This window comes from Sceloporus occidentalis, unplaced genomic scaffold (assembly GCF_023333645.1).
Source record: "Sceloporus occidentalis isolate IW3139 unplaced genomic scaffold, rSceOcc1.0.p SCAF_6, whole genome shotgun sequence".
NCBI classification, from domain to species: Eukaryota; Metazoa; Chordata; class Lepidosauria; order Squamata; family Phrynosomatidae; genus Sceloporus; species Sceloporus occidentalis.
Genome location: NW_028316986.1, coordinates 85,888,138 through 85,909,431, shown reverse-complemented (window position 1 = coordinate 85,909,431; position 21,294 = coordinate 85,888,138). Strand labels below are relative to the sequence as shown.

General features: G+C 39.1%; 1 protein-coding gene across 4 annotated transcripts in view; it reads left to right on the top strand.

The window, feature by feature from the left end:
* The window catches only part of AIG1 (androgen induced 1), a 130,300-nt gene that overhangs the window by 95,992 nt on the left and 13,014 nt on the right, over window positions 1-21,294 (top strand). For 3 of the 4 annotated variants that reach the window (XM_089530261.1, XM_089530260.1, XM_089530263.1), the window contains exon 4: window positions 18,596-18,711. In XM_089530261.1, coding sequence (XP_089386387.1) covers window positions 18,596-18,711 — 116 coding nt within the window. Of the gene's footprint in view, window positions 1-18,595; window positions 18,712-19,319; window positions 19,418-21,294 lie in introns of all 4 variants that reach the window. The other variant, XM_089530262.1, reaches the window with a different exon arrangement.

The window sequence follows — 21,294 nt, the reverse complement described above, 5'->3', positions numbered from 1 at the left end:
CCACAGAGGTTGTTTGCGTTCACATTAAACCTGCCCTCCTTCCCTATTGGGCACTGACTTCTTCAAAGAGTTGTTCTGCAGCTGTTTAGTTACACATGGTGATCAAAACCCTTTAAAAGTGTTACAGTCTTGTATAGTCTGTATTTGGCAGTGAAGAGGAAAGGAGCCATCAGTTAAACTGCACCACTTCCATCAAAGTAAAAAAAACAACCAACCACAACATTTGGGCTTGTTTGTTAATTATTACTGTCTTAATTTCCAATTTATGTTCCCTCCATGGGATTAAAAGTGTATTACCTGAACAGGAAACAAGTATCTATGGTGAAAATTTAGGCAAAAATACTGAACTCCTTTAGAAACAGCAGATGTTGATCTAGTTTTTGAGCAGAGTGAAATGTAATAATTCACTTTCACTGCCAAGGATATATGTCCAGTCCATAATGAAGGGTAATTCTCATGTCCATTCTATTCTGTCTCACCTTTGGCCTTTATCAGGCCTTCACAGTACAAGTAAACTATTATAACTGCCACGGCCCCAAGATTATGGAATTACCTACTGGAAGAGATCCGTCTCATTACTACCTTAGAGGCCTTTAAGAAGGCACTCAAAACGGATCTCTTCCGCGGGCTTATCCACCGAATTCCATATAAAAAGGTTATGACGACTGCTCTTCCTTGATTCTGATTGTTGGCTAATGGACGAATTGTAATTTTTAAAGAACTAATTGGAGTTCTTGGTAAATTCAGTGTTAGTATTTTATTGTTGTATTGATTGTAAATTGTTCTAAGTGTCTTTTAAGGTTTTAATCCCACCTCGATCCATGGAAGAGGCGGAAGGTATAAATAAACTATATTAGTAGTAGTAGTAGTAGTAGTAGTAGCATAACACCTTCATTGTGTTACTAGATACATGTTGCTGTCATGTAGATGTGAACATCTCTAAACACCACAGTCGTCATCTGACCTAGAATCCAATGGTGATGGTGAAATAGCCTCCAACCTTTTATAGATGAAAACCAGGACACATGTGGCCAATCAACATTAGATTGTGGTCAAGATTGCGAAAGATTAGTGAGCAAGAACACACAAGCTATGCAGCAATTTGCTTTTTCTTGAGCCTACAGGTAAGGGCAAGATTCTTTTCCTCCTCTTCTCTCCCCTCTGTTTTGTTAATGGAGTCCAAACTATTTTTGCTCTTTGAACTTAGCTTGCAGCAGCTGAAAGTGAAGAGTGGGAGGTGAAGAGAGAAACATGGACCTTTTTAATGCAGCTGAAAAAGTGGGACAACAGAAGATTAATCAGCACCATCCCTGACAAATTGGGACAGTTGGATAGTATGTGGTGGTGGTGATGTAGTTCTAGATAGAGGGACTTAATGTTTGGCTGTATCCTGAAGACAAAGTACTGTTCTGACGCCTTGTAGTAGCTGGAAGTTAGAATAATCTTTGCTCTACATTCTTCTCTATAAACTGCACTGACTTTGCCAAGGTGATCGTCATTGTCAATGGTGTCTTAGGAAGGCATTTGACTTAAGCCTTTGCAAATATCTCCCAAGTGTCTCATATTAAGAGGAATGTTAAACCTTTGGCAAAAAGCCTTTGCTTTTTAGAGGAAGAAGCAGGCTAAATTGTTCTCAGTGGGCTTTAAAGCTCATGGAAATATAATAAAGTACAGATGGATGTGTACCAAAAACACCAGTGAGCACGGCCAGCACTCGCTACCATTGCAGGTTAGATTAGGTTGCATAGCCCAAAGAATGGTCTGAAAGTGCATGTTGTAGCTCATCTGCTAAGGCAAGTGGAGCTTGGCATGATAAATGATTATTCAATGGGTTGCATGCAGTGAGATTGCATTCAGTGAGATCAAGCAGCCATCATCACACTTGTTCTCATTCACATGACCAGGGCTGCTGTCCCCATCACGCTGTCTTCCTGACTCTCCCTTCACCACACCTCATTGCCATGTCCTGCCCAGCACACCTTTAGGGGTTTTTATGCTCTATGGTTTTTTTCCCCACTACCTTTTTTTTGCACAATTCTGGAGTTCTGCTACCACAATTGACTTCAAAATAAAGAAAGAAAAAAAGAAAAGACATGGGGGAGAAATTAAAGGTACTGTACTAAAGGTAATCCAGAATAGCAAGGATGGGGGAGGAGGAGGAGGGGACATGGATACCACATAACTCACAATAGTGCAATTGCCCAGGAGTGATGTTTCACACCTGGGGACTTGCACATTTGCCAGGCCATTGATGCATTTCCCTCATCAGTGAAAAGGGATGGGCCGGGGACAGCACAGCTATGGGATGGAGGCATCATCATGCAATGACTATGGCCAGTGCTGCTTCTGTAATTGCAGTTTAAAAGCTGTGTAATAATGTCCTTAGGCTGTTCTCATAGACTGTAGATGATTGTTTAGAATAATAGAATCTTAGAATTAGAAGGTACCTCAAAGTCCATTTAGTCCAACCCCCATACCATGCGGGAACACACAACTAAAGCATCCCTGAAAGATGCCCATCCAGCCTCTGTCTAAAGAACCCCAAAGATGGGGAGGCCATCACCATCCAAGGCAGTTTGTTCCATTAGTTTTAAAAAGTTCTTTCTAATATTTACATGGAATCTCTATTCTTGTATTTTAAATCCTTTGACTCATGTTCTATTTTCTGGAGCAGCAAAAAACCAGTTTACTCCATTTTCTACATGACATCACTATCATGCCACCTCTCAGTCTCCTCTCCATTTTAAATATAACCAGCTCCCTAAGTCATAAGTTTTTTGTTTCCAGGCCTTTGATCATTTTGGTTGCTCTTCTCTGCATATGTTCCAGCTTGTCAATATTCTTCTTGAACTCTGATGCCCAGAACTGGACACAGTATTCCAGATGAAGTTTGACCAAATCAGAATAGAGTGTTACTACTACTTCCCTTGATCTGGACAATATATTCCTGTTGATGTAGCCCAGAATTATATTGGCTTTTTTGGCTGCTGCATCATACTGTTAACTCACATTTAGGTTTTGGTCTACTAAGATTCCTACATATTTTCAACATGTACTGATTTCAAAGTGTCACCATTCCTATATTTTACACATTTTATTTTATTTCTGCCTAATGTGGTACCTTATCCCTTGTACCACATTTATCCCTGTTCAAATTCATTTTCTTAGTTTTGGCCCAGCTCTACAATCTGTCAAGGACATTCTGAATTCTGTTCCTGCCGTCTGTGGTATTCACCATCCCCCTCCCTTCAATTTGGTGTCATCTGTAAATTTGATAAGCATGCCTTCTATTTCATCACATTTATAAATATATTAAACAACGCCAGGTCCAAGATAGAACCCTAAGGTACCTCACTATCAATTTCTCTCCACCATTGACAAGTACTCTCTGAGTTCTGTCTGTCAACCAATTGCAGATCCACCTAACCATAAAACTGTCTAGCTCGCAGATCCTAATATTTCTAGGAAATATTTATAGTTCAGTTCTACATGTAAGAGGTTCTGCAAGTCTTACACCCAGGTATAGTTTAGTACAGTTATAGACTAGCTTGACCAATACGCTTGTGACTTGGGGAAATGGGCTAAAAAAGAATGCAAAAGTCATCATGTCTCTGTCACTACTAGGCACAGCTAATGTGGAACAAAAGTTATGTACAGTGCAATCATTTAAATATGGTGCACAAAACTGAGAAGCTTCTCACCCCAACAGGATTCACTATCCCCTTTCTATTCAGAGTCCATCTTTGGTGGATTTTAGCAATAAAATGTTTTATTCCATTAGGAATATCACAGGGTAACTAGCTCCTGTGACTTCCAAACATAATTTATTAATTGCATTCCATTTATACAAAAGATTTCAGTCAAATGTGTATTGCACAACATTTGTTCACTTCTTATGAAACAGAAGAGTCTAAATATGTGAATAAAGTACACTGACACACCCTTCCTTATATATTCATGTTGCTTTTCATGCATAGTAGCAACTTTCTCAAGAGGAAAACCTCCTCTATGGTTGCAGGCTCCCAATGCAATCTATAACCCTAATATTCTGGGTTTGAAAATGCATTGAAGTCTCCAGGCATAGAGAAGGTTCTCCTCTTCAGAAGAACACCCTTGACATGAATGATGGAAATACAATTGGCTCTTCAGATTCAGACATTCTGCATCCAAAAATTTAACCATCCATGGCTTGAAAATATTCCTTAAAAAATCCCAAAAGCAAAGCCATTTTGAATACGGTACATATTTTCACATTACTACACCATTTTGAGTATCCACCGGTTTCAGTATTCATGGGGGGTCCTGGAACCACACCCCAGCCAAGGACCCACTGTACAGTCCGCCCTTGGCTTACACAGGGGATCTGTTCCGGATCCCCCGCGTAAGCCAAATACCATGCATGCTCAAGCCCCATTCACTTGAATGGGGCTCATGCATGTGGTGGCCTGGCGGCGCACATGCGCCAACCCTTGTGCCCTGCGTGCTCCCTCATGGCTTTCAGCATATGCGGAAAGCTGCATATAGCACACCCGCGTATCATGCGGGCACACTGTATTTGAGGGGCACTAGCATTTTCCCCTTCACATACTAATGCTGTTCAATTTCATTACCATCTATTGGGATAGATTTGATAGTTCAAGTTGGCAATTAATGCTATGATTGTAGTAGATGCCATACCACTTTTACACTGGACAATGTGGGCTAAAAATATTGTATATAATCTATAAGTCTAAAAATTTATGCCCAAAATTGAGCCCGAAATCTCAGGTCAATTTATTTAAGGGTCACTATGGTAGTGTGATAACAGTTCTTTCAGCTTTCTCCATGCAGTTGGCAGAGCACTTTATTTCTCTCTTGTACCAAGCAGAAAGAGTCTGCATGATTAATTGATACCGCTGTTTGTTTAAGAGTCCTCTCCCACTGGTGCATCTGGCAGAAATGAAAGCTCAAACGATGAAGCAAAAAGCCTCAGTGAGAGTCTCTCTTGCCATACGCACACATACATACACTGTCCAAGTTGCTATCCATGAGTCATGGCAAAATCCGTAATTTTGGCCCCAAAGCGTGATTTCGACTTATATATGAGGTCAACTTATAGTTGAGTATATACCGTAATAGTGGGACCTCACTAGACTGGACCTATTTTATTAATGGAAATTACATAAATATGCATTTACCAAGTTTTTATAAGTGTGATTAATATTTGATTTAGCTCTAGAGTTCACTTCAATATTTCAAAGGATGTTAAAAGTTCATTGGTTTGTTGAATTGGGTTGCATTTATTTATACATTAATTTATTTACTGCCTCTGGTGCATTTAATGTTAAAAGGCAACCAATCTATAAATAAGGCAGGAGCCCTGGTGGCACAGTGGTTAAATGTCTGTACTGTAGCCACTCACTCAAAATCATACGGTTGCGAGTTCAATACCAGCAAAAGGGCTTGCATCCTTCTGAGGTCGCTAAAATGATTACCCAGATTGTTGGGGGCAAATTAGCTTACAGCTGTAAACCGCTTAGACACTGCTTAGGTGGTATGAAGCAGTATATAAATGAAGTTTGTTTTTGTTTTTTTCAAAGCAAGACAACAATTCATACTGGTTAAAATCCAAAGGTTATGTCATTTCAAAGCAATTGCCACTTATTTTGTTCATCAGGGCTTTTTAATGTGTGCCACAATGATGTGTGATTCAGTTACAACGTGATATGATCAGTGGAAGTGGAAACCTGTATAGCTCCCTCCCTGGAACTAAGTGCCGTTGAAGTTAGTAGGATTTACTTTTGTTAATCACTATAAATATATTTTATTCTGAAAGATGATTTTTGAATATCACAGTATGTATGAAAATAAACGACATGAATGCATGAAAATGAGCAACATCGACTTTCTCATTTTCTTTGTAGAGGTGCAAAATTCATGGGGATTTGGAGACTCATTCTGAGCTTGAGGTGTATTGTACTTGTTTAAATTTGGCAATAAATATTGGAAATAAGAAATAAGACATCAGTTTTTAATCCAGTGTTAATCTAGCCATGTGTTGCTTTTTAATGCTTTTTTTAAAAAAAAATGCATATAAAGAAATACACTTAGGGATTTGTAAAGTATTCATGTTAATCAGAAACAAAGAAAAATATAATAAAAGGAAGTAATTGTGCTAGCAGCCATGTGCAAATTTGTGTTACCACTGACTGCAATAAACAGCCTAGGCTGTTGGCTGCAGATGCCAAGGCCTGGATGCCTTTATTTTATCACAGGCAGCCAGTGATGAAATGAATCTTGAATGAGCTGGAGGTGTTTATAATGTTAGAATTAAGGCTGGGCTGTCTTTATTGTCAAAGTATGCTTTCAAAGCAAAGTTTTAAAAAAATTCCATTGAAGTGACTGGTTTGTCATGCCAGCTGTGGCGTTATAGATGGTGCCCATCTGGTCTTGCCTTGAATCTTGAATCTGTCAAATGAAGGGATGATGATGTTTCCTTAATTCATAGGAGAATTTCAGTGAAACAAGCAGTAGAGGGTGGATCAAAGACCTTTAAGCCTTTGTGGGCTTTATAGAAATGTGAGGTCCTGTGCCTTGTTGTTCTCAAGTTGTTTCCAATTTATGGCAAATGTAAGGCAAACTTATCATGGGGTTTTCTTGGCAAGATTTGTTCAGAGGAAATTTGCCATTGCATTCCCCTGAGGCTGAGAGCATGTGACTTGCCCAAGGTCACCTAGTGGGTTTCATGACTAAGCCAGGAATTGAACCCTGATCTCCAGAGTCGTAGTCAGGCATTCAGACCACTACACCATGCTGGCTCTTAACTATGTATTAAAAAGGAAGAAAATGTAATCATATGTCACCTTATAAGACTATCTGGCATAAGCTTTCATGGTCTACAGCTCACATGTTCAGATGTGCGGAGGGCAGCCAAAGCAGATGATACATGATATCTGTGTGTCCTTATAAGTGTGTGTCTAGCTGTCAAAGTGCAGCACGTGCAGATGTACACAGAAAAAAAAATAGCCTAATTGAGGGGGGAGTCTCCAAGAAAACATGTTGATCCTGACATGGTTGGAATACAACAAATTAAGTATTAATCACAATCCTGTTGGCCCACTGGAGGATTATAGATCTCCACCATCAAACTTTAGCTTGTGTTATGGCTGTTGTGATAGCTGCTTCTTGACTTGGATGTAGCTTCACCTCAACCATGAGTTGGTTGCAGGAGCACACTTAGTATCATCTCATTGCCCTTGCACACCTAGGGAAGAAGCAGCAGCAACAGCACCCTGGACAGTTTGAAGGCTGGTGCTTCTTTCCTGGTTATGAAAAGACAACAAAAACATTTCCACAAGCAACTCTTTGGTCAGTCATTGGGGAGGGGGGAGCTGCATGGATGCCTTTGTGCACCCTACACAGAAAATTTGTACAAATAGATACTGGATACTTCCTTACTCAACAAATTTGAAAGTACATTGGAGATAATGTGTATATGAGGATTGTGGCCATAATGTCCTAGTTGTATTCTTACTATATACCTGGATATTGTTATATTGATAGTATCTTATTTTACCCAATATATGACTTTTCTACATTATACTGCGTTGGTATACAAACAGATACGCTGGTTGATTATGTTGTTGTTGTGTGCTGTCAACCCATTTCTGACTTACAGTGATCCTAAAGAAAACCTTTCACAGGGTTTTCTTGGCAGAATTTTTTTTGGGGGGGGGGATTGCCCTTCCTCTGTAGCTGAGAGCATGTTACTTGCCCAGAATTAACCAGTGGGTTTCCATGGCCAAGTGAGGATTCAAGCCCTGGCCTCCCAGACCAGTGTCCTAGTCTAACACTCAAACCACTACAGCACATTGGCTCTCTTGGTAATTTTACCTGATGTCATTTGTAGATATGTCACCTGTCCTTGTACATATCTGCTTTCAGTTGTATTCTAAGTCTTCTGTGCTAATCTTGTCCAACTTTAAAGCCACATACCTCATGCATGAGGCCGTCAAGCATGAGTAGTTGCAGATGTCAATGCACCAATGGCATGAAGCCAAGAAGATGGATTAAGGCTTAGTCATTGGGGAAAAAAACATGCCAGAACATCTGACACACAAGCATTGCAGCACCTCATAAGGAAAATGTGTTGTGACAAGAAATCGATAACCTCTTGGAGGCAATTGGTTTCTGAAATATTTTTGATTAATTATGCTAGAGCATGTTTGGCAATATAGCTTGATCCAACATTAGCTTAATGCTTTTTGCATGAGGCAGTATTGTAACCACTCTCATAAGTCAAATATGATGGCTTGAGTCAACTTTTAAAGGTTCAGGTCATATATTTGAGAATGTCACAATGGCAGGCTTAATTGCATATATTGGTATTTACAAATTTTTACTGATCAGTCAAAATAACACAACATAAACAATAGCTAATTAAAATAATACAAGCTTGTTGCTCTCTGGAATGAAAATGTTGTAATACATTAGGCAGGACACAAGCATAATAAATAGAGGAGGGGAAGTGGTAGCAGCTGCAGCAGCTTCCAAGAGCAGACCAAAGCCTTATCTGGCCCAGCATTTTGTTCCCAGAGTGGCCAATCAGATCCCTTGGAGAAGCCCATAAGGAACATATGAGCACAATAACACTCTCAGAGCCATGTTTCCCAACAACTTGTATCCAGAGCTATAGTGCCTGTAACACTGGATGTAATTTATAGCCACCGCAATAGGAAGACATTGAAAGTCTTTTCCTTCATGGAGTGGTCTAAGAGCCTTTTAAGCCTATCCACACTGATGATTATTGCAACATCTTGTGACAGCAAATGCCATAGTTTTTGTGCTGAGTGAAGAAGTTTATGCTTTCATCTATCTTGCATCTCCTATCATTCAGTTTCAGTATGTGGTCCCAGATTCAAGTAATATAAGGGAGAGAGGGAGAGAGCAAACTCCTTTTGAACCACTCTTCCCACAACCCACGTAATTTTATTTCTTGGCCCTATTTTATTTCTTGGTCACTTGCCTTTCCCTCCTAAAATTGAAAAAGCCCTATTATTGAGACCATGCCTCATAAGGCACTTGGTCCAGCTCATTTATCAGTTTCATTGCCTTTCATGCAACTTCTTTGAGCTCTAGAGTTTCCTTTTCAGATATGTTTTTAAAAAATGTACAGTACTCCCAACAATTTTGATTCTCCACCTGGAATTTGCCTTTTTCACATCAGTGAAAAATGCCTCTAGGGGCATTGGGGACATTTTTGCCATGTTTGTGAACTACATCTAGGGGCATTGGGGACATTTTTTGTCATGTTTGTGAACTATCTTGCGCCACTTTAGGCCCAAGATAGGTCTTTTTTTTTTTTTACAACAGGAAATGACCTGAAAATCACATGTTTCATTTTCTCTCTTTTTTATATAAGGCATTTTTGGGGCCTGAAATGGTCCACAAGACCAAAAATGTGACACAATTTCTTCCATATTCCCTAGACAATATTTGGGGCCAAAGGATGTTGTTCCTGGAGGTCCAGAGAAGCACAGAAACAGCTTTATAGGGTTCCATGTAGTCCATAGACTTCACTTTGCCTACCATTTATCTAAAAACATCCCCTGCTCTTTATTTGCAGAATATTAAATAATTAAATGCAGAAGACTCCTGCATTTTCAGGTGTCTTCTGGATCACCCCTGTAATTCAAAATGATTAGTGCGACAATGGCCCCATACAGACAGGCCAAAATAAAGCTGCTTTGAGTCACTTTGGAGATATGCTGTTTAAATGATGCATGCATACTAAGAGTCCAGAAGCTGTGCCAAAGCTGTGTTCCAGTCCTTAGGACTGGATCATGGCTTTGGTGTGGCTTCTGTACTCTTAGTACACATGCATTATACAAACAGCATACCTCCGAAGTGACTCAAAGCAGCTTTATTTTGGCCTGTCTTGTAGAAGCTATTTTGATGCTCTTATAGCAGGACATGTATTTCTGTACTGCTAATTTCATCTTTAACAATGCTTTCTCTAAGCCTCAGAGGGATGCAAAGGCAAACACCCCTCTGAACAAATTTTGCAAAGAAAACCCCATGATGCTTTAGAGTTGCCATAAGTCAGAAATGACTTGAAGGTACACAACCACAACAATGGTTTCCATCAGTTTATCTGAACTGGATCTCTTCTTAAAACTCAAGGTACTTTAAGCACTTTCTAGCACTCTGGCACAGAGGCTGATCTCTTGTCAATAAGTTGATATATACGTTTTTCCCCATTACTCCAGTTATTTTTAAATGAAAGGGTTACTATTTAAAATCATACATACTGTAATATGAGACATCATTCAAAATAAATTTAGAAAGTAATGTGAAATTACTCTAATATCATTTACTCAGACTTTTACAATTCATTAAATATATGCTGCTGTGTAGCATCTTTTATGGCCTTACTCCCAAATTCTTCTTGTACAGCAGCAGCTCTATATGCAGAGAGATCTTGCAAAAAGATAAGCTGAAGTTTGAAAAATGGAAAAACAATGCCATCCTTCTCTCGTGACTCCCCTAGCAACAGCATTCAGTGATACCAATTTTCTACTTTCGAACAAGCACTGCCCATAGTAACTGCATGGGGAAAGTGCCAGTGACTCTACCACAGCCTAACAAAATTTGTGAAGTGCAGCAACTTCTATATTTCTCCGTCCCCTGCTTTGTACTCTGATGAAATATTGCCATGACAAATAATGTTATCTCTGAAGCAATAATCTTTATACTTTGGCCTGAAGGCCATCATATATTGGGCTTTTTCCTGAAGAGATGTTTAAGAGAGGTTTGAACCAGGGCATTAGTCTGACACACCCTTTGAGAAGCTTCATAAGGGACCTTGCACACAACACAATTATAACACTATGATTCTACTTGAATTGCCATGGTTCTCCTGTGAAATCCTTGGATTGGCAGTTTTGTGAGGGGTATGTGAAATTCTCAGGGCCCAAATACACTAAATGTACCAAATCCTGACCGATTTTGCAAGATAAGCAGGGACAATCCTGATTAGTACTTGGATGGGAGACCACCAACAAATACCAGGTGCTATAGGCTGTATTTCAGAGGAAGGAACTGGCAAAACCACCTGTGAGTTTTTCCTTGGCAAAGAAACCCTCTGAAATTCATGGGGTCACCATAAGTCGACAGATAATTTAAAACATACACACACACACACATTTAATATTCTCAGCCTGAGAGCTTCTATAGTGTCTCACCAAGCTACACACCCCAAGATTCCATAGGACATATAATTTTGTAATGTGAAAGGACCGCTGGACTAAGTACCTTATTTATTTGGGGATTCATTGGATTTCTGTTATTTATTTATTTATTTATTTATTTATTCATTCATTCATTCATCTATTCATTAAAATGTTTATATCCTGCTCTATATCAAGGCAGCATAAAAATAAAATCAATATAAACATATTAAAGCAATTTTAAAGCAATATTAACCATGTTAACAAGATAAAAGAAATGTAAACAGTTAAAAAGGTTTTAAACTGTGTTTTCTAAATTTTCTAAGCTACATCAAAGCTCTAAACAGATTGTGTGTTGTGTTTTAGGAACTGCAAAAAAAAACCAAGTAAACTGTTAATTTCACATTATCTTCAATTTATTTTGCATGACGTTTCTTGTTATGTATGAATTTAAGTAGCAACCCTTTCATTCAAAAATAACCGAAATGAACACTTTACGTCTCAAAGCCTTTATTTAAACAGCCATATCTTTATTTGTGCTAGTGTAGTGCCTCCAAGAGGAAGACATCCCACAGTTGGGGTGTCACAGCTGAAAAGGCCCTCTCCCACATTCTCACACAGTGCACTGATCTCACCAGTGGGACACTGAGGAGATTTCTGTCTCATCTTTCTCCCAGAAATAAGACTCACGGCACAGTAATGTTAGGTTAAAGAACATAATCCCAAGCAGGCTAATTCCATTTATTTATTTATTTCTGTTTCTTTTATCTTCTTTTTTAAAACTTAAATCGCAGTAACAAAGGTCCAGAATTGCTTGAAAAACTGGAAATAAAAATGAAATAAATTGAAAGACAAAGAGGGTGTCTAGGAACTTCAGCTGGTACAAAGAAAACAAAGAGGGCAGGAAAGTGTTGGACTGGTGATCAAGACCAAAGGTGAGGTAGGCAAGAATTATGATATGGACATGGGAAGAGAAATAGGACAAGAAAGAGGAAAACAGTGACGTCCACAACTAGAAACAAAAGGAATCAAGTGCCAAAATAGATGTGAAGAATGAAAAATTGTACTACACTTTGATACCTGTTCTGCTTTGAGCAGCTATTTACCTTGTCAATCAGCCTGTTTGCTCCCTGGCCACTTTATTGAGTCAGGATAGGAAATAGTCCGGCATCTGTGTGGGGTTGTCACCTTCCCAAGGATCCAGGTCATTTACTGCTACTATTGATTGCTGTTGTTGGGATGCCTGTTTGAAAGGAATAACTAATTGAGTAGAGGACAGATTTCATCAGAAAAGAATGCTAAAAGTTGCTTATCACACAAGGGTTTTGCAAGTCATTATGCAGCACATGGGGCTGGTGTGAAAGACATTGTCATAGGCTGGCAGGAAATACTTTTGAAGGGTGCAGTTTGGTTTCTGTTAAGATCTTGATTTTGTAAATAATTCTGATACACTCATGGTCTCAAAATAGGAACATAAGGTCATCTGGAGGGGTGATGCAGTTTTGCGGAGGAAAGATCTTTTGTACTTTGTTGTTGTTTTTTTAAAAAAGCTATATTAAAAATTGTACATTCTCCTTCTTTTAATAATACAGTCCGCAGTCCACTGACATTTTGTTTGACTAAGATTAGCTAAACATAAGTTAAATATGTACATTTCTGTTTAAAAATTTGATGCAGATTTAATTGTGTTGATTACATTTTTCTTTTGCATCTCTTAAGGTTTTTTTGCAAGTGATGGAAATACTCTTTTAATATCTCACACTGCACATATCTGTGCTTACGAAGGAATGAATGTGTAGTTTAGCATGTAAAAGAGCTTCATTTTTAATCTGATTGACCAATTTAGAAAGTGGTTGTTGTGCTTACATTTAAACATCAGTGCAGTATTTATATCACCAGCAAAAAGTGTCTGGATTCAACCATTACCTTAATCCTTTTGCTGTAAAAATGACATTGACTACGCCATTTCCAGTAATGGCTTCTGTGAGTCTAAAGGAAGATATTGCAGAACATACAAAATGTGGGTGTTGATTTAGAAGAGAACTAGTACGTATAACTTAATTTAGAGTTGGCTTTTAACATAATTAAGAATTCATACACTCTTTGCTAATGATAATGGCACATGCCGTAAATATCGACTTAATTATCTGCATCTGCAGTAGCTACACTCAATAACTCAAATATTTGGAGGCCTAAATTCATGAGCATACTGGCACTCCAGAGCCAGTGTGATGAAATTTCCTTCCCTTCGTTGCCCCCTGCAGCTCTCTGTGCCGTCAGGAAACAATCTCGGAGGACTTCCCAGTCTTGCTGAGCTGGTTTTAGAGGCACATTGGGCATTGTGGTAACCCCCCAGTTTCCTCTGGATTCTGCTCTTCTACTCATAGATATCCATCATTGGACACCGCATAAGGAAACAGAGAGCAGAATCCAAAATGCAAGAGATTATGAAATCCATTTACTGAATACTGGAAAGCGAATTGTAATGTAGAATTTAGCTTGTGTTCATGTTTTAGCTTTTTAATGATTCCTGATACAAAATTTTCAAATAGTAGAAAGCTGTTTTATGGTGTACTAGTCTTATAGCTGTACATTAATTAAGAAGTTTTTTTTAGGAATGGACAGTTTTAACATCAAAATGGAGACAAAGTTTAAAACGTGATTTCTGCTTGCTTATTTAATGTGTTCTGCTTCATAGATTTTCTCCTCCTGTGTTGTATCCTAACAAGAGTCTTGTCAGCTAATTTAGGCTCAGAGATTATGCTATCCTAAACACACCCAGTGAGCTTCATGTCTGAGTAGGCCTGTAAACCTGGGTCTTCTGCCCTATTCTTGCCCTTTAACCATTGCACCAGATTGCTACTATTCTTTGTGGATGTGCTTTGCTCAGCGTTTAGAAAAGTTACTTTTTTGATGTTTTCCAACCACATGGCCATGCTGTCTGGGGAATTTTGGGATTTATAATGCAAAAATTTTAATGTTTGTGTGACACAAATGAGGGAATTTGCTATATGATCAAATGCTCCCTGCTTTCCTTTCACTAGTAGGCAGAGACATTTTTATTCAAGCACCTTTTAATATATAATTATGTCAGGGAGGCTTTTATATGGGTTGTGTTCTCTAGTGCTGTTTTGTTTTGGCGGGGGGGGGGTTGTATGTTTTATGTAATTATATACTCTTTTCTGGGAAGAGGGGGGCATAGAAATGAAGTTGAGGCACAGTACAGACCATCAAGGAAACACCGGCCTTTTGTGCTGTGCAGCTTTGCCGTGGCAACCAGACTGCATGGCACAACTGCGCACTAAAAATTCAGGCCCGGTACACACCGCCAGGAAGCAATGTCCTGGCAGCGATAGTAGGGCTCGGGAGCACGCACCAACCACACGCTCCCGAGCCCTAATACGTGCAGGCAGCACCATTTTTGAGTGGCATCGCCAACACAAAGCACGCAATGATGTGTCTGAGCACCCACACATCTATTGCAAGAAGCGACGTCGTACATCACAGCCCCTACGACACCGCTTCCTGCAATAGATGTGTGGGCGCTCAGACACCCACACGTCATCATGATGTACCTTGTGTGGGTGGTGCCGCTCAAAAATGGCACTGCCCGCACATATTATGGCTCAGGAGCATGTGATTGGTGCGTGCTCCCGAGCCCTACTATTGCTGCCAGGATGTTGCTTCCTGGTGGTGTGTACTGGGCCTGAATAAACAAAACAAAATAATATCTGACGTGCAGCATGATGTGTTCTTTGTAGAGCCATATTTTTTTGAAAAAACAGCTGCATAAAAACAGCGGGGAGCAAAAGGCTCTTCTACTATGGAACACTGTTTTAGATTTAGTGTATCCTCCATAACCATAACTTTGCGGAAGAGAAGAGAATGCATTTTAAAAGGAAGTGTTACTAACTACCCACAAAGCATTAACCTTCTCTATTGATTTAAATTGTTATCTATGATTCCAAGCCATTGTCACAATGGCACTGGTCTTTCCTTAGATTATAGAATGTGAACACCCATGAACTATGCAATAATAATGAAGTGCTTGCGGGTACCTTAAAGTGCATCCTGTGTGTCGGTTAATGGTAATAATCCTCCATTATGTCCTGCTCCCAGAAGTTTCTGTCCCAGAGGGGATGAGCTTCACTCATGGATTCCCATTAACCAGATACCGTCTTTGGATATCATGCATTTCTGTTGCACATATAATATAAGAAGTAGTATGTATCTGAGGGAAACAAGGGTTTTCTTCTTGATAGCAGGTTCAGCTTTTGAAAGTTCTACCAGTGAGTGGTACCTCTGGAAAAATAAGTAGAGAGCACAATGCTAGCTGAGCCTATCGAATGTGTATTAACTATTGATGACTACCAGTTTCTGATATTTTTAGTGTTTATTAGGAAAATCTAAATGTTATAAGAAGGGCAAAGTATCCGTTTGTAGATATGTTGGAGGGGGATTCTCATCAGAATAAGAGAAATCCATCAGCAGTATGTAGGCAACATGTGACATTATGTCACTGTACTGTGAGTATTTCTGCCCCCATTACATATTGAGGTGAGAGCAGGAAAATGTACAATCCAGTTATATAATGTAACATGTTGTGTCTTGCTGCACATTGCAGGAAGTAAGGAAGGAACAAACATTGTAGGTCAGTGGCAGGGCATCAGCTTTGAATACAGAAGATCCCAGATGCAATCCCTGCCATGGCCAGGTAGGGCTGGAAAAACATCTGCTCAGAATCTCTGAGCCTTAATTTTGACAGTATTGGGCTATATGGATCAATTGACTAATCTGTCATAAGGAGTCTTTCTGTGGTTATAAACACAGAGTAGGAACATAAATCCTTTATTATTATTATTATTATTATTATTATTATTATTATTATTATTCCTGCATCCAAGAATATCAACAATTTTCTCCTCTCTTAAATACAAGGATTTCTGTGCAGTTTTTGCAAACTATACAAACTTTGGCATATTAATTGGTATATTTCTACTGTTTCTATAACCTTGTAAACGTGCACATATTGTGTAAATACATGTGTTTCCTATGCAGAAAAGCAATGTGATTCAGCAGGAACCAGGGCATCTGGTGCAAAAATACTGCTGTTTATTCACAGGGTGTATTTTTGCACAAGCAAGTTTTCCCCAGTGAAGTCCCAAAGTGCAAAGAATCTTATGATTGTTCTCTTTATCCTCCACAGAAGTTTGTTGAATATCAGGGGTCAGGCAGACCTCTGGCCACTCCAGCTGCAGTCAGCTTCTGGTCAGCCTGGAACCACAGCAACAGGATGCTGCGGTCCCAAAGCCAGCCACTGCTACAGTCCACTGGCGAGGAGTGTCTTTTTGCTGTCCTTTTCCGGCCATCTTCAGGCTGCCTTGGGCAGCCCCAGATCAGCTTCCAGCCATCCGGGGGCGTACTTCATCTGCATGCCATGCCCCCAAAGCAGTTTGAAGCCAGTGCTTTTTGCCCATGTATTTCAGACCCCAGAAACCCCTTTTCATTGAGAATGTGCATATCAACAAGTATCATATTCTTAACCTAGGGTGGAATGTAAGCATCTACTGTACATCCTTTTCAACAGCCAGTTTGTCTCTTTACATGCAGTATTTTTTCCAGTAAGTCTGTCCCTACTGGTTTATTATTCACTTAATATACTTGGATTTATACTGATTTTGGTTCCATTGTATTAGCAGGACTAGATTCACTTAATTGCTAAGACTACTCCTTCATACAAACTGTGGATCTTACTGTAAAGTTCACTATACCACTTAGCTCATGACAGAAATGAATTGCCATGCAGTAATGCAACATATTCTGTTCTTAGGTATTCTTTATTAGCTATTCAGTGCTGCCTTGATAACTTTGCAGTGTTAGAGACAGCTCATTTGAGATGTGGTGTTGGAGAAGAGTCCTGAGGATACCATGAACAGAAAGAAAAACAAATGGATCTTTGAGTGAATCAGGCCAGAAATACCACTGGAGGCCAAGATGATTAAATTGAGGCTGTTGTACCTTGGCCACATCATGAGAAGACATGACTCATTGGAAAAAATAATAATGCTGGGAAAGGTGGAGGGCAGAAGACAGAGAGGTAGACCACACACCAGAGGGCTAGACTCGATTACAGCAGAAACAGGCATGAGTCTGCAGGAAATGAGTAGAACAGTGGAAGAGAGGAGACATACTTGGAGATGTCTCATCTACTGAGTCACTGTGAGTCAAAGTTGGCTCGAGGGCAGCTAACAACAGCAACATGAGTTTGCAAGTCTTCATAATTAGAAATAATAATGAAAGCCTCTAGAAAGACAATCACACAGGCTGTAACTGCACTGCAGAAATAATCCAGTTTGACACCATTTTAACTGCCATGGCTCAGTGCTGTGGAATTCTGGGAATTGTAGTTTGTTGTGGGACCAGTGCTCTCTGACAGAGAGGGCTAAATATCTCACAAACTATAGTTCCAAAAATTCCATAGCATTGAGTCATGGCAGTTCAAGCGATGTTAGTATGGATTATTTCTGCAATGCAGATATAACCACATACTTTATAAGAGCTTAACACTACAAAATAAGAGTCTGGCAGGAATTGTGGTCCTTTAACATTTGCCATCTGATAGACTGATTGCTTCAATCTTACTGAGAATAGAAATGAAGTAACCCTTTCCTTTGCAGGCTTTTACTGTGCTTGAACTTCTCTAGTATAGTAAAAAAAAAAAAAAAAACATTAGATGTGATCCTCCTCAGAGTGCTGAGGATCCCATGGACAGCCAAAAGGATAAACAAACAAACAAAGATCATGCCGGAAACCTCCCTGGAAGCCAAGTTGACCAAACCGAGGCTGTCATACTTCAGACACATCATGAAAAGGGAGGACTCATTGGAAAAGACAATAATGCTGGGGAAGGTGGAGGGAAGAGAGGAAGGCCACATGCTAGGTGGATGGATTCCAGGTCACGGCTATGAGTTTACAGGACCTAAGCAGGGCAGTGGAGGACAGAAGGTCTTGAAGATGTCTCATCCATAGGGTTGCCATGGGTTGAGATCGACTCGAGGGCAGTTAACAACAAATGATCCTCCTTAAAGTTAAGCACTTTCAAAACTGCAGTTTTAAAGATTAGGCAGGGAATATGGCTTATTGAACACAGTGAAACTTACTTCTGAGTAATCATCACAGAATTACGTTGTTATGCCCAATCAATCTCTCCTCAGTATTGAAATCAAAGTGATAACAGTGCTTAAGTTTAACTGTATAGTGCACATTTTATGCAAATGTCTTAGAAAAAAAAGCAACTGTAATTTTTCTCTTAAAAATCTTTTGAAAAATGCTTGTATGAAGCATTGTATGAAATATTTTTCTACATTTTTGTTTTGTTTTCATTCTAGCATACAACCGTTTTGCCTTTTATATTAATTGAGATGAGAACAACGCATCATGAATATCCCAGCAAGACATATGGATTGGTTGCTGTGAGCACCTTTTCTGTTGGCTACATATTATGGTAAGGAATAATTTTTACATTATGACACTGAATCACCTATTTCAATGTGGCCTTGATTACTGCTATATTGTCCGCTTTGTCTTGTTTTTTGAGATGTTTGCATTTCTAGAAACAAATATGCTAGCTATGCTACATGAGGAATTTGTCAGAAACTTCCACTGTATTTTTTTTATATATTGTGGGAGTTTCCCCTGGGATACTGAACTGTTATTTAGGAATGTCTCTCTCGCTCTCTTTTAAAAATGAACATATCTAATGGCGAGAATTCTGTTCTTCCTGTCAATGCTTACTCAAAAGAAAGTCAATACGGTAGAAGGTTCTGGACTGCAGCTCATATTTTCTGGATTCTAGAGCACTGGTAGTTCAAGATGCTTGTTTAGATGTATAAATATGGGGTGGAGTAAGTTACCAATAAAGATTGCCTTTTCGTTGTGTCATCTTGTCCAATATCCAGAGGAAAGTTGAATTCCTTACATAGTTGGGAAAAGCTGGTACTGATTATATCTCAGTAAACTTACCCTTAGGAAAAGGAAAACAGAGAAAGCAAAGGTAGTTTATATTTTCTGTGATCATTATAAATATGAAACATCTTGTACATTTAATTTCAGGCATGCTTACCTCAACCGGAGGATCAGACCTGAGTTTTTCTTTCCTTCGAGGCATACTTAGCACTAAACTGTCTACTTTCCTCTGAAGCTTGCAAATGGTAGGGACTCAGCAAAGTGGCTCTGGCTTTGCACTCTAAAGTGTGCCTTAATGCATGTTCCCGTGTGCTTATCTAATAATGAGGTTGGACAGGAATTGCATTGTTGAAGGCATTCATTAGAGTTAATAACAAGTAATCTTGTATAGAAGCTTTATGCTTAAGGTTGATCAGCCCATTATTGTGCACTATTGAGTTAGCATGTATTCAAGGAGAATGAACTCCCCCACAAAGGCCATCAGGTAATGTTTCCATGGTAGCACTGCTACTTTTCCTACTCACATTTGTAATAGAGACAATGCAGAAATACTCATAATGCCACAACTCTAGAGTGGGGAAGGATAACATGAGTAGTGTAGTAAGCAAAATTGAGTTCTGTACTTTAAATAAGGTCAGCCTATCTAGTCATAGGTGGTTCTGAACTCTATCCTTGAAGGAGCACTTATGCTGAGTTGTTCGTTCCCTACTGAAATCTAGTAATGCCTTTCCATTTACTTGTACTCTAGGGTCATATATGCAAAATGTAAGTGAAAACCACAAATTTAAATTCATTGTGCTGAAAATGTTGGTAAACTAAAATCTAAATGATGTAGTGTACAAATTTGCCCTAGAGATCATTACCAGCTCGGCCCTAGGACCAAATCTGTAGGCAAAGATGCAAGGAATAGCAGCTGTGGCAATAGAATCTGCTGGTAATGTCTCAGAGGAATGGTCTCTCATGACACTTCCTCAACAAATTAGTTGTTGCACAAAGGTGATTTGTTTGGCCAGCAAAGCATATAATACACATGCCAATTATTGTATATACTTGACTAAAAGTTGACCTCATGTATAAATCAAGGGCAAGTTTTGGGGGCAAAATTAAGGATTTTTATATGATCTGTGGATAAGTTGAGGGTAAAACCTAGGGACACATGACCAAGGATTTAAAGGATGAAGCAAAGAAAATAATGCCAAACTTTTAAAATTCCAGCAGACATAACTATTTGTGCTCACACTAAAGTCTGAATGGATGAGAGAGGAGAAGAGAGTCTGTGCTTTCAGGACTGATTACACTCTTGCCTTTCAACAGGCAATTTCCTTTTCCTTCCCTAGTGAAAGGTTCCTTTCCCCATGGTTCCTTTTGTATATGGGGGATTGTATGGGAGAAGGTGATACTATGAGTAACCCGGACCCAAACCATATAGGGCTTTAAAAGTAATAACCTACACTTTGTACTTTGCCCAGAAATGAATTGGCAATCAGTGGAGTGATTTCAAGATTGGTGTAATATGATCACTCCTGGATGTACCCATAATCAGTCTGGCTGCTATATTCTGAACCAGTTGGAGTTTCCAGGCTTGGTACAAAAGTAGCCCAATAATATGATTATATATACAGTATATATTAAGTTATGAATGCCATTCACTGGCATAATGGAGGAGTTAAGGATACATTTCCACATTTCATCATTAAATATTCTGAGTAAATGTTGCTAGAACACTTACTTGCTCTTTAACAGTCCCATCTTAAACATATAAGCTACAACATAAGTTCCACTGATTTATAGTACACTTATTTCCTAATAAATGTGCCTAGGACTGAAGATTTGGTTCACTAGAGTACAGTTAAGTGAATAATTAATTCTTCCAGGTTTTCTCCCAGGATGGAAATGTTCAAAGTCATTTTCAAAAGTAGATCACTGATAAAAGAATAAAACATAGGAAACTGCCTGATACTAATTCAGCCTGTCTAGCTCAGTTTTTGCTAGTATGGCTTACAATGTTCACTGGTGAGACCTGTCCCATCTCCTGCTCCTTTATTAAATATTTTAAGGGAATGCAAGCCATATGGCTGTTTATGGATAATCTTTATGCAATCAACATGTGTTTCTTCAGGGA